The sequence below is a fragment of the Vombatus ursinus genome, unplaced genomic scaffold, assembly GCF_900497805.2.
Source record: "Vombatus ursinus unplaced genomic scaffold, bare-nosed wombat genome assembly UNPS02012319.1, whole genome shotgun sequence".
Classification (NCBI taxonomy): domain Eukaryota; kingdom Metazoa; phylum Chordata; class Mammalia; order Diprotodontia; family Vombatidae; genus Vombatus; species Vombatus ursinus.
The window spans coordinates 4,700,273-4,714,383 of NW_020952097.1; the positions used below are offsets into that span (position 1 = coordinate 4,700,273).

General features: G+C 40.9%; 1 protein-coding gene across 4 annotated transcripts in view; it reads left to right on the forward strand.

Moving 5' to 3' along the window:
* The first annotated feature begins 804 nt into the window (after positions 1 to 804).
* ILF3 (interleukin enhancer binding factor 3) overlaps positions 805 to 14,111 on the forward strand; it is a 32,817-nt gene continuing 19,510 nt past the window's right edge. For all 4 annotated transcript variants that reach the window (XM_027857760.1, XM_027857756.1, XM_027857757.1 and 1 more), the window contains exons 1-8: positions 805 to 908; positions 9,721 to 9,830; positions 9,918 to 10,144; positions 10,287 to 10,464; positions 11,256 to 11,403; positions 12,716 to 12,807; positions 13,175 to 13,270; positions 13,748 to 13,859. In XM_027857760.1, coding sequence (XP_027713561.1) covers positions 9,828 to 9,830; positions 9,918 to 10,144; positions 10,287 to 10,464; positions 11,256 to 11,403; positions 12,716 to 12,807; positions 13,175 to 13,270; positions 13,748 to 13,859 — 856 coding nt within the window. In that variant the 5' untranslated portion in view covers positions 805 to 908; positions 9,721 to 9,827. The remainder of the gene's footprint in view (positions 909 to 9,720; positions 9,831 to 9,917; positions 10,145 to 10,286; positions 10,465 to 11,255; positions 11,404 to 12,715; positions 12,808 to 13,174; positions 13,271 to 13,747; positions 13,860 to 14,111) is intronic.

Genomic DNA, 14,111 nt, shown 5'->3' on the forward strand with positions numbered 1-14,111 from the left:
AGAGGCAGAATTTGAACTCAGGGTTTCCTGACTCCAGCCACGCGGCGAAATTTGAAGGTGGAGGGTTCAGGCTGGGAGTCCTCTGGGACTCCCATCAGCCTTCCTCCTTGGCTGGGTTTCCTCACCCTGTTCTGAATGAGTAGATTTGGACTCACGGGAGTCGTTTAAAATTCTTGCTCTGATGCTTCCTGGATGAGTGACCCTAGACAAGTCGATAGCCCTCTCTGGACCTCGGTTTTCTCGTCTGTGAAAAGCAGGGGCTGAATGCGACGATCGCTCGGATGGCCGGAGCAGTGCCTTCATTCTCAGCGGCTGCCGCAGTGCCGAGAGCTGAGAACTCGACTTTGAAAGCTGGGGCGGAGTCTCATGCCCTCTACCCTCCAGCCTCCAGAGCGTCCCTCAGGCTGGTGCGTCTGGGTCTGCGCTTGCGCCGCTCTGAATCCGTGATGGCGGCCCCACTGGAACGTATGCCTCTTGTCACGTGACCACGGCAACTCCCGGCAACCAGCCCAACATAGGGTAGAGAAAAAACGTACCACTAACATGTGACCAGAAACGCACGGGACGCCACAGGCGCCAGTCACTGTCACGTGTCACGGACCACGTTTCCCCCCCTAACCCCCCCGCCCTCACCTCTACGAAGGGTCCCTGGCCGAGGAGCCTGCGCGGAGGAAAGTGGAGAGAAAAGGGGGCGGGGCGCCTTCGGTCACGTGCCCCCATCTTTCCGGCGCGCGCTCCCGCCCGCCTGCCCGCCCGCTCGCCCCCGGTCCCGGCTCCTCCTCCTCCTCTCGCCATTGCAGTCGGACAGAACAGCCCAGCGCACCGCGTGGTTGGGGGACCCGGGGGCTGTCGCTGGAGGAGGCAGCGGCGGCGGCGGCTGCTGCTGCTGGCGAGGGGGTGCCGACAAGGTAAGGGCGGGCCCTGGCGGGGCTCTCCTCCTTCCTCCTCCCCCCTGCGCACGGCGGCCCAGCGGCCTCCCCCCGGGCCCGGTCCCCCGCGGGCGTGAGGCAGGGAGCCGGGGGTCCCTGACGCGCCGTGCGGCGCCCCCGGGGGAGCGGCGCGGCCGCTGCCTCTGGGCCCTGGAGCCGGCCTTAGTCTCCGCCCGCCCCTCGCCGCCGGGCCCCCTCCCCCATCCCCGGCCTCGCTCCCGCGCTCGGCCGTTACTCTCCCCCATTGTGCCGAGGAAACAAAATGGCGGCGGTGAGGCCCCGGTGCGCGCGCATGTTTCCTTCATCCTCACGCCCCCCAGCCCCGTGCCCGGCGGAACCTCCCGCCGGTGTCGGCGGCATGCGCGTGCTGGCCCCGCACCCTGCCTCCTCTCACGGGCCGGGCTCGGCCCCGCCGGGGAGGGCGTGCGTGCGTGCGTGCCAGCGGGCGGGCTGCTTGCCGGCGCGGCCTCCGGCTTTGTCCTCCGTCCACGCCCCCCCCCCATGGCCGCTCCTCCGGGACCCGCGGGCACGGCGGGGATCCCGCCTGCCCCCCCCCCCGGGGCGGTAGCTTGGTCCATCTCCTCGGCCGGGGCCTGTGCCCTAGGCGCTCTGCGCGGGCCCGCGGCACACGCCCCTTTTTGGTAGAGCATCCCCACCGGCTACTCCCATTATCCTTGATCCGTGTCGCGGCCTTGCCCAGTCCCGTGTGTGGGCACCGGTGGCAGGTTGGACGATAGCAGGCACGGGAGCGTGGGCCGCTGGAGGAGGCGATTCTCGCCTGGGCCCTTGTGCGTATTGTGACGGGCCAGGGTTCGCTATGGCCTGGTCTCCTCCGAGTCTCATCGTTGCCTGTTTTGAGGTGATGGAGGGGTTGCGTTTTTGTCTTGTTGGAAGCTGCCAGTGGTCTTTTTGGTGAATGCTGCAGCCTTCTTTGTCCTCTTCGGGCGCGTGGGTGCTCCCTTAGGTGCTCTGAGCGGAGCCTTGAGTGGCCTATGGTCTTTCATCTCCATACGGGTATTATGTTTGCAGATCTTGTCCATGCTGCTTCTGAAAAGTGAGGTGGGATGGGGAAGGACTGGGGTGTATGTATGTCTAACGATTTTTTTTTCCTGTAGTGAGAGAAAAGGGAGATAAATAATTGGCTTTAGGGAAACTTATGCATACCCCACTGGAATCTCTTCCTCCCCACCTCAAAAAAAAATAAAAGGAAAAGAATCAATAGTAATGGGTGCCGAGATTGTTAAGCAAGTCGTCTGGGAGACTGAACTGGGGATTTGATTTAAGTCTTCCATTGTTCCGTCATAGATTTCACTGATTTGAAATTTTCTTACATTTTTAAGTTTAGATTGGTGAGAAGTTGTGTTTCCTACATGTTTGAAATTTCATGTTCAATCAGGCTGTTAGGATGCTAAGGTACCAAATTTGGTCTTGCAGCATCTCTGATGATGAAGTGTGGAAATCAAGAATAGTAAAAAGGCTAATTCAAAGATGTGAGAGGAAGAAATTCTCATACAACTTTTCTATTATTTTGTAGAACTGCATCATTGTCTTTGCCCATCTTTAATCATTTGCAAAAACAATCTCAGCTCTTGACCAACTACCCACAGTTTTCAGAAATTGCAAATGAAATCAGATTGCCTTTTGTTCTCCACCTAAATGCTGGACCAATCTCTGCAGTAAGTGTAGAACCTGGCCTCCCTTACATCAGGTTCAGGTTCCCCTGCCCTACAGAAGCTTGGGATCTAAAAGGGCTTAGTGGCTTGTGAATCACTGCAACTGAACTGTCCTTAATCATGTGGAAGGATTCTCACTGAAGGAAAATGGCCCTAGGCAGCAATTTCTTTAGTTGTTTCCAGTGTATTCACAATTCTGCAGGCTTTTCTGTGGACTGTTGGAATCAAATTGTTTTTTTCTCACATTTAAATATTTGTTTTCAAGTGGTATGTTGGCAATATTAGTGTTAATATTTTGATTTTCCAGTGTCTCAGAATGTGGTGATTTTCTGTGTATTCCATCTAAGCATCTACTTCTGATAGACTAGAGGAGGAATTGGAGGAAGAGCAAGTGTTAGGAGAGAGTTCCCTGAGAATAGCATCTTCCTTATTTGTGGTAACATATCATCTGTCTGTCCACTTTTTCTCTGGTTGGTCTTTAGCAGAACTTGAATATTGAGAGTGAAATTTGCTTTTAAAGTTTGGTTTAGGCTGGTTACCTAACTTCTACATGGACCCTGTGTCCTTACCTAATTTGTTCAAATTCTGTCATTCACTGCTTCAGATAAAAATTTGTTCTTTGTGATGTGTGGCATACAAACCTTTGTATCTCAGGATACAAAACTGTGTCTCTTGATCCCAAGGCTAGCGGTCTTTTCTTCTATACAAAAGTTCTACCTCTCAACTGATGGTATGGGCTTCATGTTTCTTGCTACAGTTTTTGGTTGCTTAGGCTACAATAACTTTAGCTTATCCTTTTTTTTTTAAGGTAAGTGGATGTCTACTTCTGCCAGGCATGAAAATGTTAATAGAAATAATGCTTCTAAACATGAGTTAGGTGTATTTGTTTTATTCATCCTCATCAGTTAATATTAATTTTGTGTCTCCAAGGGTATGTGATCTGTTAAATATCCAGAGACTCTTCCAAGACAGTTCTTTACAGGTATTACAGTATAGTTGGCAAGTGGTAGAGTTAAAACAGAATTAGAATGATTACTTTTCTTAAGTGTCTGTGAAAAGGGATGGCCAATTGAATTCTCCCTTTCTACCTCCCATTCCCCATCTTCATGGCTTAAAACTTAAAAACTTAGAGTTACAGCTTTCAGTTACTAAGGCTGCATTAAAGGCTGTCTTTTATTGTTTACTATGTCTGATATATCCTTAGGGAAATGTGTAATGGTAATAGTTGAAATTAATCTTTCTTATTAAGTCATTTTAACATATGCAAAATGCCTTCACATTCAAATTAAGAAAAAGCTGTACTCTGGACATTTGAAATGTTGAATCATTTCATTAGAGCTAGTTCCATTGAAAATTTGAATTCTGAAATTATTTCTTTGAATGATACTTATTCTTAGGCTTACTTTAAGTGATTCTGGTTAGAATTAATGGTTGTCAGTCAGCAAGCATTTCAGTGCCTACTATGTGGCCTTCAGGCATTGTTGCTAAGCAATAGGGATATATAGAAAGGCAGAGGTCCTTGCCCTCAACAAACTCACATTCTAGTGGGGGAGACAAGTATGCAAACAATGCTGCACATACAATCAACATATACGGTGTAAAGGGAGGCTAGAAATGAAGAGTCAACTCTTGGTTATTTTATGATGGATTATTAGTTCACTTGATTCTTTCTCTCTCTTTTTTTTTTTTTTCCCTCTCCCTGCTGACTTTTCACTTTTCTTTCCCACCACTGTCAGAAAGATGGCTTGGATAAATTAAATGAGATAGAGCACATAGAATTCATTTTTGCTTCTTCTTAGTTTAATAGTTTTGTACTCCAAGATGAGAACTACTGGCTCAAAGGGGATTTTTGCATTTTCTGTGGCTTTTAGCAATCACATATTATATTCCAGTGACTTTAGCCATAGTAATAAAAAATTAGCACTGCTATTGTTTGGGACCTGACTGTAGTGAGAGGTAAGTGAAAGAGATTGCTGGTTAGTTGTTACATCATAATAAACAGGCAATTCCTTCTTAATAAATAGAAGATGTTAAAATAGTTTTTAAAATGTTTTACACTGAATTAGTTATGTGAAAATATTTATGCAAGGGCTTCATATCATAATCTTACTGCCTATATTTATACTGGATCTTAAGTTTACTAAGTGGCATTGATACTCAGTTTCCAAGTTGACACCTTCAAATTTGTTAAGTCAATTAAATTATTTTCAGTTCAACTTTTCATAAAGTCTGAAGATGTAAAACAATTATTACTTAATTTCACTGGTTGGTCAAAGATGGATAAATGGGGTTTGCTTGGGTTAATGTAAAGTCCAGGGCTTAGTGCTTATTGAATTGAAACTTAATCCCTCTGGGATTTGTATTGACTCCCTGACCGTTATTGATTGATTGACTCCCTGGCCCTTGATTGATCCATTATTTCATTAGAGTGGAAATTCTGGTCACTGATGTATAGTGCTGCCCTAACTAGAATGCTGGTATTGGTAGAAGCATGTTTAAAGAGTTGCTGTGGCGAAAAGAAAAAAAAAATCATCACCCTTCATCCAATTTGTGAATTTATCCAAATTTAATTAAGTTGGTTCTTGGACATCCTACATTTAAGCCATTACTGAACCCTCTACCTGAAGCCTTTCCAGCTTGGTGTAGAACTTAGCAGGTTGTGCTCAGATGATACAAGGTTTAAGAATCTAGGGTCAAAATTCCCCCTTTCTCCCATCCCAAACCTCAACCACCTAGGAACATCCCCATACCACAGTGATCAGAGGAAAACTTATTAAACGTAACTAGATTTTTATTAAATATAACAATTTACATTTGTATAGCTTTAAAGTTTACAAAGTACTTTCCTTGCAGTGATGCTAGGTAGGTAATGTAACTTTGAAAACGTGTGATTTTCATTTTGTAGATGAAGAAACAGATTTGGAGGACTTGCCTGGGGTGGCACAGTTATTAAGTGTTGGAGCCTTGATGATGCCAATATAGTTCTTTCCTGACCCTAAGTCCAGCGTACTTTTTACCCACTATTATACCTTCAACTGATTTTTATTTCGAATGTTCTCCGGTGGCCCTGGCTGATGTACAGGGCAGGGTTGGTGTAGGAAACTTCTGAAGTGAGAATACAGGAAAATGTTCCATTTGAAGAACCAAGAATCTCCTCTTTTTAACGTCAAGTTGAAAGAATCTCATTGTAGTAATTAGGGAGAGTTCAAATGGCAGTTTAAATAATTTCTTTGTATTATGCATGCTGTAGGTATTCTCTTCAGGGCAAGTGAAATAAACTAATGATCGGAAAAAAACTTGATCCCTCAATTATTGAAATTCTTTAGTGTAGAATTTTTTTTCTTGTTAGGTTGCTTTTCCTCTAGTTGTTGAATATTTAGAAACAGAATCTCAGGCTTTAATAAGCCTCACCATTTTTGTCACATGCACGGAATTAGGATTCTAGGCCTACTAGAATCTAGGCCTATCATTTTTGTTAGCCTCTAGAAGCTTTGCACTAGCAAAGGTCTAAGGGTAGAATAGATACTACTGTCCTGAAGGACTATGGGAAAGTATTTTCCCATGAAAAACCTAGCAGCTTTTAGGGAGAACAATAGAAATGCATACTTAACTTGGAATCAGTTATCCCTTAATATTTTACTTTTTCCCTCAGAATATTCCAAGCCTCACTAGCCCTGCTTTCTATATATGCCTCATTTCTCACGTTGGTAATGTCATTTATCTCCCAACATTGTACCTCCCCCACAAGATTTTTTTTTTATCTTCTCAAAGATTTTAAAAATGTTCAGCCTTGTGCAGCTCAGAGAGGAGTTTCTTAGGGCACAAGGAATCTATCTTTGTGCATGCTCCCTCACAGCTGAATAAAGGGGAGAGCAATGCCTTGATCAAAGTAAGAGTTTAAGCAGGACTGGGTTAATTCTTCCACTCATGGTTTAATTGTATTTCACAGCTTCAGTCAGTTATTTCTTTATAAAATTAGAATCATAAAGACAGTTAAGTGTTGTAGAAGCTAGGGGCTATGTGCCAGAAATCATGTACACCACTTAAAAACCTTCTTGGAAAGGTATTGCCATTTACAAAGAATAGATTTTTAGAATAGAATCGAATTAGCGAGATATATTCCATAACTATTCATTACCAAGAGATTTTTAAGGTTGGTTTAGATTGTATATATGAGATAAATAGAAGAGCATATCAGTGTGTTAGGCTATAAAGGAATTTGATTCCAGCTCTTTAAAATAATCTGATAATTATCCCTTATTTTGTCCACAAAAACGATGTCATTTATTGCCATATAATTGCCCTGGCCTGATGCTAGAGGAAAAGCTGGTGAGATGATTTATCAGAATTAGGCAGTGTAATATTTTGAGACACATTAAATTACCAAGACTTTTAACAACCTACTTGATTTCATTCATTGATATTATTGTTTTCAACCTACTTGATTTCATTCATTGATATTATTGTTTTCAACCTACTTGATTTCATTCATTGATATTATTGTCTTGGAGGCAGTAATAAGAATACAATAAGTAAAAGCATCCTGCTTTTTTTAGACTCATAATTGGTACTTTTTCTTTATTTTTAAGTTACTGATATATTTTATTTCATATTACCTTCATTTCTTCATTTAGTCCTTTCACTACGTGAGAAAGCTGTCTTTTAGAACAAAGACTAAAAACAATGAAGAAAAAAAAGCAGTTTAGCAAAACTAAACACATCAAATACGTCTTTTGGTATTTGCAGTATTCCACATCCGTAGTTCCCACCTTTGCAATAAGGTAGAGAGGTGCATTCTTCTCCTGGGGGGCCCCCCCTCCATTTTTAGTAGCCAGGCCTGTGATAGCTGTCATTGGTTGAGAAGCTCCCAGGGAAGAACCCCATCTGCCAATGCAGATTTGCTTTATGTTGGCAGTATAGCCTTAGAGAGTTTCCTGGGACAGAGGTGAAGTGCCTTGCATAGGGTCACACAGCCAGCTAGTATGTATTAAAGGTGGGACTTGAATCCAGGTCTTCCTCACTCCAAGACTAGCTCTTTTATCACCATGCATTCTTCTCAGGGTCAAACTCAGTCATTATAATTTTGGTACGATATCAATTTCATTTCCAAATATATCCCTCTCCCTTCTCTTAGCTAGAGAGCTATCTCATAACAAAGAATAAAAAAGAAAAAAAAGCAATTCAACAAAACTAACCAGTGCGTCATTTGAGTCTGACAATATATGCAATATTCCGCACCATAGACTTCCACCTTTGCAAAGAAGGGAGAGATGTTCATTTTATTATTCTTTTTTGACCTAAGCTTGATCGTTATAGTTATATAATGTTCATTTTTTAAGAATGTTATTCTTTCCATTTACATTATTTTCATTTTGTGTGATTTCCTGTTTCTTCCTTCCCTCTGCATCAATTCATATGTCTTCCCAGGTTTCTATATATTCTTCATGTTCTTTGTTTCTTATGGTGCAGTAATATTCCATTACGTTCATATATCATAATTTGGTTAGCCATTTGTCAGTTGATGTACTTCTACTTTGTTTCCAAAAGTTCTTTGCTACTGCAAAAAAATGCTGCTATAAATTGATGTGTGTGGAACTTTTTCTGTCTTCTACCTCTTTGGGGTTATGTGCCAAGCAGTGGGAACTCTGAGTTAGAGAGGATGAGCATTTGAGGCTCTGTTAACATAATTCCAAATTGCTTTTCAGAATGGTTGTAGCAACACTACCAACATTTGTGTGCTAGTCATGTTTATTTCACATGTATTGTCATTCCTGGGTATTTCTGGATTTTTAAAAAAGTGTTGAATATAAACAGATTTTAGCCCAAATAATATAGACAAGTTCATTATTGATGAAAAGGGTCTGATGGAACTTTCTTCTTGTTTTATGGAATCAGAGTTTGAAGTGAAAAGAGTCTATCCATTTTTTCTGTGTTTGGGAGACAGGGCTACATAAAGAAGCATCGGTGGTGTTGCAGGGTGTTTTGGTTGGAAATTTTTACTTTATTTGGTTTGGGAACATCAAGGTCCATTATTGGCAGCTGTGATTCAGCTTTTATATTGTAACCTTTATATTGTGGTCCAAGCTAGTGAACATAGTTCTAACCCCTTTAGTAGAAGCCATTCCAAATTGGACCATGTGTGATTTATTATGCAAATACCTGATGATTTTTAAAGTTAGCATCTGGCAAGCTATACTCCTTACAATATTTCTATTCAACTAGTTAGAATAGATATTGAGTGGTTGTGGCATCTAATTACCTTGTTCATGTGCATGTCATGACACCAGGGCTTTTGAACTTCTTAAGCATGTAATTTTGTGTGGATTCTCGAAGTGAATTCTGCACGTCTGTGTAAAAGTAAACCCTTTGAATTTCTAATTAGAACTATTAAGTAGTCCCAAGATCTTGTGGGATGATGTTAATTCAACCAGCAGAACTATGTATGTAAGTATTGTCCCCTATGGTGTTGGCCTAGTACCATGACACTCATATTTTAAAGTCTAAGAGTCAGCAGTTATACAGAATGAGTGATGTTTTTCAGGACCTTACATTCATCAGTTGTTCTTTTTTCTTCATTGGAAGATTATTCTTGTGCAGACTGGATTGTTTGAATGGAATAGGAATTCACAGATTGTAGTTGGGTTGTACTGACTACATTGTAATCTTAGCTCTGTTTGTATTTAAGTTGTTAGAGATGATAGAAAGCTGAGATCTGAAGGCTTGTTTTGATTCATGATGTCATATCTTAACATATTTGATATTTGACATGTTATTTTGAGAAGATGTGTTCCTCCCAGAAGTTTTTAAGAATCTCCATCGATGTTCTGTTCTAACCCTCACACCAACTCCCTGAACCACTGCTTTGCCATATCCTTCCCATCTATACAGTATTTTCAAAACCATTCTAGTGGATCACTTGAAGGCAATTTATAATTGGTTTTTGAAATTCTTAGCTCCTCAGTGAATTGTTTGAAAACACAATAAAGCACTGTCCTACTGTGTGCTCTGGCTTCATCAGTATGACAAACATTTATCCATGCATTTTAGTAACTACTAATGGAAGCTACAGTTTACTGTACTGAACCATTTGGAACTAAATACTCTTTCTGGTTTTTTAGATAAAAGTGGCAGAATTGATACATCCAAGGACAACGGTCATACGGTTTGAAAAATTAGTAGAAATTTAATTCTCAGACACTACAAAAGAAATCCCAAGAAATAAAAAATGGTAAGCTGCTAATATTCTTAGCTCTTGCATGTGTATGGTAATCTAGTTCTTTTTAAGATTTATAACTTTGAATTATTTATTTTCCAGCGGCCAATGCGTATTTTTGTGAATGATGACCGCCATGTGATGGCAAAGCACTCTGCTGTTTATCCAACTCAGGAGGAATTGGAAGCTGTTCAGAACATGGTATCTCATACAGAACGAGCACTTAAAGCTGTGTCTGATTGGATAGATGAACAGGAAAAAGTCAGTGGAGAGCAGCCTGAACCTGAAGCTATGGATGTGGTAGCTGAAGAAGAAAACAAAGAAGGGGGGTAAGTTTTTGGCAGGCCAGTGAGCGTAAACAGCTCCTTTCTTTAAAAAAAAAAAAAAAAAAGTGGCCAGTTGACAGTGGGATGACTGGATTCCCAACCAAAATGAGTCTACTTTCATAACATTTATTGGTTTGTCTCTCAGGGAACAGAAGACTGAGCACTTGACCAGGACTCTTCGAGGAGTGATGCGGGTTGGCTTGGTAGCAAAGGGTCTTCTGCTCAAGGGGGATTTGGATCTGGAATTAGTCCTTTTGTGTAAGGAGAAGCCCACAACTGCCCTTTTGGATAAAGTGGCGGACAACCTGGGAGTCCAGCTTGCTGTGAGTATAGCTTTAGGAGCCAGTAGCCATGCCCACTACCTCTAGCACAGACCTAGGATCATTTTTTGGAGCCATTTTGTAAAATTTTACAAATTGCTATCCTCATTTTAGGCCCATATTTTATATGTATCAAATTGAATATTTTCATCTGTGTGGATTAGCCTGGTCTTTTAATTAGTAACGTTTTATACTTCATTGTAAACCTATTAAGCAATGAGCCGTGTCTGTAATAGTGCCCAAAACAAGACTAATTTGTTTGATAACAGAATTATTAAAATTCAGATTTTTATTTCCTCTGATGAAAAGTCAACTTTTGCTGGGACACAGAGAACATAATTAAAGTTCAGATAATCTGAAAAATACAATTTAGCTTTTATTACTCTATGTTGCTTTATATAGTAGAGATGTTCCTACAAAGTTGCAGATAAATTGATATGTGGGTAAATTTTTTTTTAAAGCGGACTCAAGCTGTACTTATTTAATCCTCTCTTAAATGCTTTTGTAAAGCACAAGATTTAGCATCTCTTAGCGTATCTTTTTTTTTTTCAAGTTCAGGTTTTTATATGAATGAGATTTTATTTATGGAAACTACCATCTTTCTCAGCTGTGAAATGACTATGTGGGCGTGTTTGAGGGGGAGTCCATCAAACAGCCTGCTCAGATGACAAAGCTAATAAATAAATCCTAAATAATTTTATCTTTCTTGATACAGGGTTCTAGGTGGATATACTAACTACAACCTAAGGTGAAAAGTGTTGTGAATATTTTTTTTTTATAATTTTGTATTGCAGGCTATTACAGAAGACAAATATGAAATAATCCAATCCATTGGTGAAGCAGCAATTGTAATAAAAAATACAAAAGAACCTCCATTGTCCTTGACCATTCATTTGACATCACCTGTTGTCAGGGAAGAAATGGAAAAACTTTTAGCTGGAGGTATGGAAGGCTGAATACAGTCAGCAGTCGTCTGGAAACTTGAAAATATTGGTGTTAACTCACTATTTAAATGTGCTATTCAGTTTTAGATTGTATTGATCAAATTATGCCTAAATAGATGTCATCATCTTGTCTTAAAGATTAAATCTCAGTGTTCACCTTCGTGAAACTTAAGGGGATTGACAGTGGTTGTGCTAAAATTGAGTAGCACTTTTCATTTGGGACTTCACCATTTTCATTTGGGGCCTTTAGTGTGTTCATGTAAATGTTGTGAAATTGTTTTTGTGTCAATTCATCATGTGGCCCTTTGAAACCGTGAAAACATGGTAACTTTAAAACTCTTTAAAAATTGTTGAAGACTACTGAATGAATTCTGCATGTTCATGGAGTTGGAGATATGCAAACAGTTTGTGTTGCCGCAAAAATGACAGATGCTTCATTTGATCTCTTCATCTGGCCGTTTTTAGTGTTTGAAGTTTACAAAATTCCCAAAGGTGTGATGTGGAGTTTTGGATAAAGTTAGACTCTCATCTAATTATGTTTTTGAAATTATAGGATGACTTAATGTCTGATCATTTGAAAATTTTTTGTTTTGCTCCAATGAATGAATAAATTCTGTATCATAAACATCACACACATGCTCTTTAGTTTGCAAAATAAAGCTTTTGAACTAGCCTTATCTAAAACCCTGATCTACAGATTAAAAGAAAAAAAAATTAACTTCAATTTTGCTGCAGCACAGTCTGAAGATGCTTTTTTTTTCTGTGATCTGTTGATTGCCTTTGGTTCTGATATCTGACTTCGTCTACCAAGCCTTTTAGTTTGTCGACTTTAGGGACGCTGGACCTTTGACCAACAGGACTCTCTCTGTCACAGGCTGGGGCCGAGGCAGTCAAGCCTTGTGGGCGGAAGTGGTTCCCTTTGCTCTAGAAACTTTAAAATGACATTGAAAGCAGAGAGGGATTTTATTTTAACACCCCTTTTTTCTTAGTTATTATAGATTTGTAAATCAGGTAGTTTTGGGGGAGAAAAACCCAGAAAGTAATAACATGTAAAGAAAGGATAGAATTTATAAATCTGCCCTTTAAATAGGACTTTTCCTTTTGCAATAACTTCCCTTTTTGCAGTTTTTAAGTTTTCCTCTTAGGGAAGAGTCAAGTACACTCTAGGTTCTCCTTCCCTGGTAAAGGGTAGAGATCAACATCTTTTGGGAGCCTCAGCTGCCCTTTAGGAAGCTGCCACATCCCCTTTCCACCTGACAGAAACCCCTTGGTCAAACTGTACCTTGTCTTCTTATTCCATCCATGAATAGAAACGCTATCAGTCAACGACCCCCCGGACGTTCTGGACAGGCAGAAATGCCTTGCTGCCTTGGCGTCACTCCGACACGCCAAGTGGTTCCAGGTTTGCATCTTGTTCTTATATTTGTCTTTAAGTAGCAAATTCATAAACTTTAACTGGCTAACTTTATATTAAAGTACTTAACATGGGATGACAGCTGTGCTGAATTTAGCGCCTGTTGAGTACAGTAGCTAAAGGAGCACCTGAATGAATTTAACATCCCAAAAGGGGACTTGTAAAGGAGTAGAGGCATAGTTGCTGCTTTGTGTTAAGAGTAATGTTGCTTTTCTACATCGTAATGACTCAACTATAAACTTTAATGTTGTGACTCTACATTGTTTACCCTTGACAAAGTAGCACCGCAAGACATTCTTTGCCTTTGGTGTGTGGGGGTGCTTTGGTTTAAAGTGCCTGTGCTTTATTACTCTAGGCCAGAGCTAATGGGCTGAAGTCGTGTGTCATAGTCATCAGGGTTCTGAGAGACCTATGCACCCGTGTTCCTACTTGGGCTCCCCTTAGAGGATGGGTAAGGGTACCTTTTGATGGCCATTTCTACAGTTTTATATGTATTTTCTTTGTATGATTTTCTATGTGAATGGCAAAAAATTTCTTGTTACCTGAAACCATTTCCAGCTTCACAGAAATTGTCATTTTGGGAAATAAAAGTGAGATTTTACTATTTTGTTATGTGTGGTTTCACAAGCATGTCTTTACCTAAACTCCCCCTACCCAGAATAGTACTTGAAAATAGTAGTTATTTAATTAATGTTTGTTGAGTTTAATTCAGTCAACTAGAGGGCTTTGATATAGAAAACTCAGATGTACTTTTGGATGAGCCCAAATCCTTTGTTTTAGGAAGAATTGTTGAGCATGTAGAAACCCTCTCATGGAGTTTGCCACAGACAGACACACATATATTGAGGAAAGTAGTTTGTTAGGAATCTTTGGCACTTTTTGTTCCTTTATCATTTTTTTTTTTTAAAAAGTCTCTATCATTTTTTAGCCCTTGGAGCTTCTCTGTGAGAAGTCAATTGGAACAGCAAATCGACCAATGGGAGCTGGCGAGGCCCTCAGAAGAGTGTTGGAGTGCCTGGCATCTGGAATCGTTATGCCAGGTTGGGTGACTTCTCAGCTTTAAAACTTGCAGGGAAAGGAAAGGGACTGAGGCTTGTTCCTCAGTGGTGCATTGACTGGGTTAGGGCAACAGTACCTTGTCCACTACTTAGGGTATAAGCATGTGACTACCCTCTTGCACCATCATATCCAGCCCTGTGCCGGAATCCGCAGCTGTGAAATCAGTGCTTTAGCGGACCGATTCAAGGGCAGTGGTGACCCACTCCCACGTGACTTACATGCTCTGAAATACA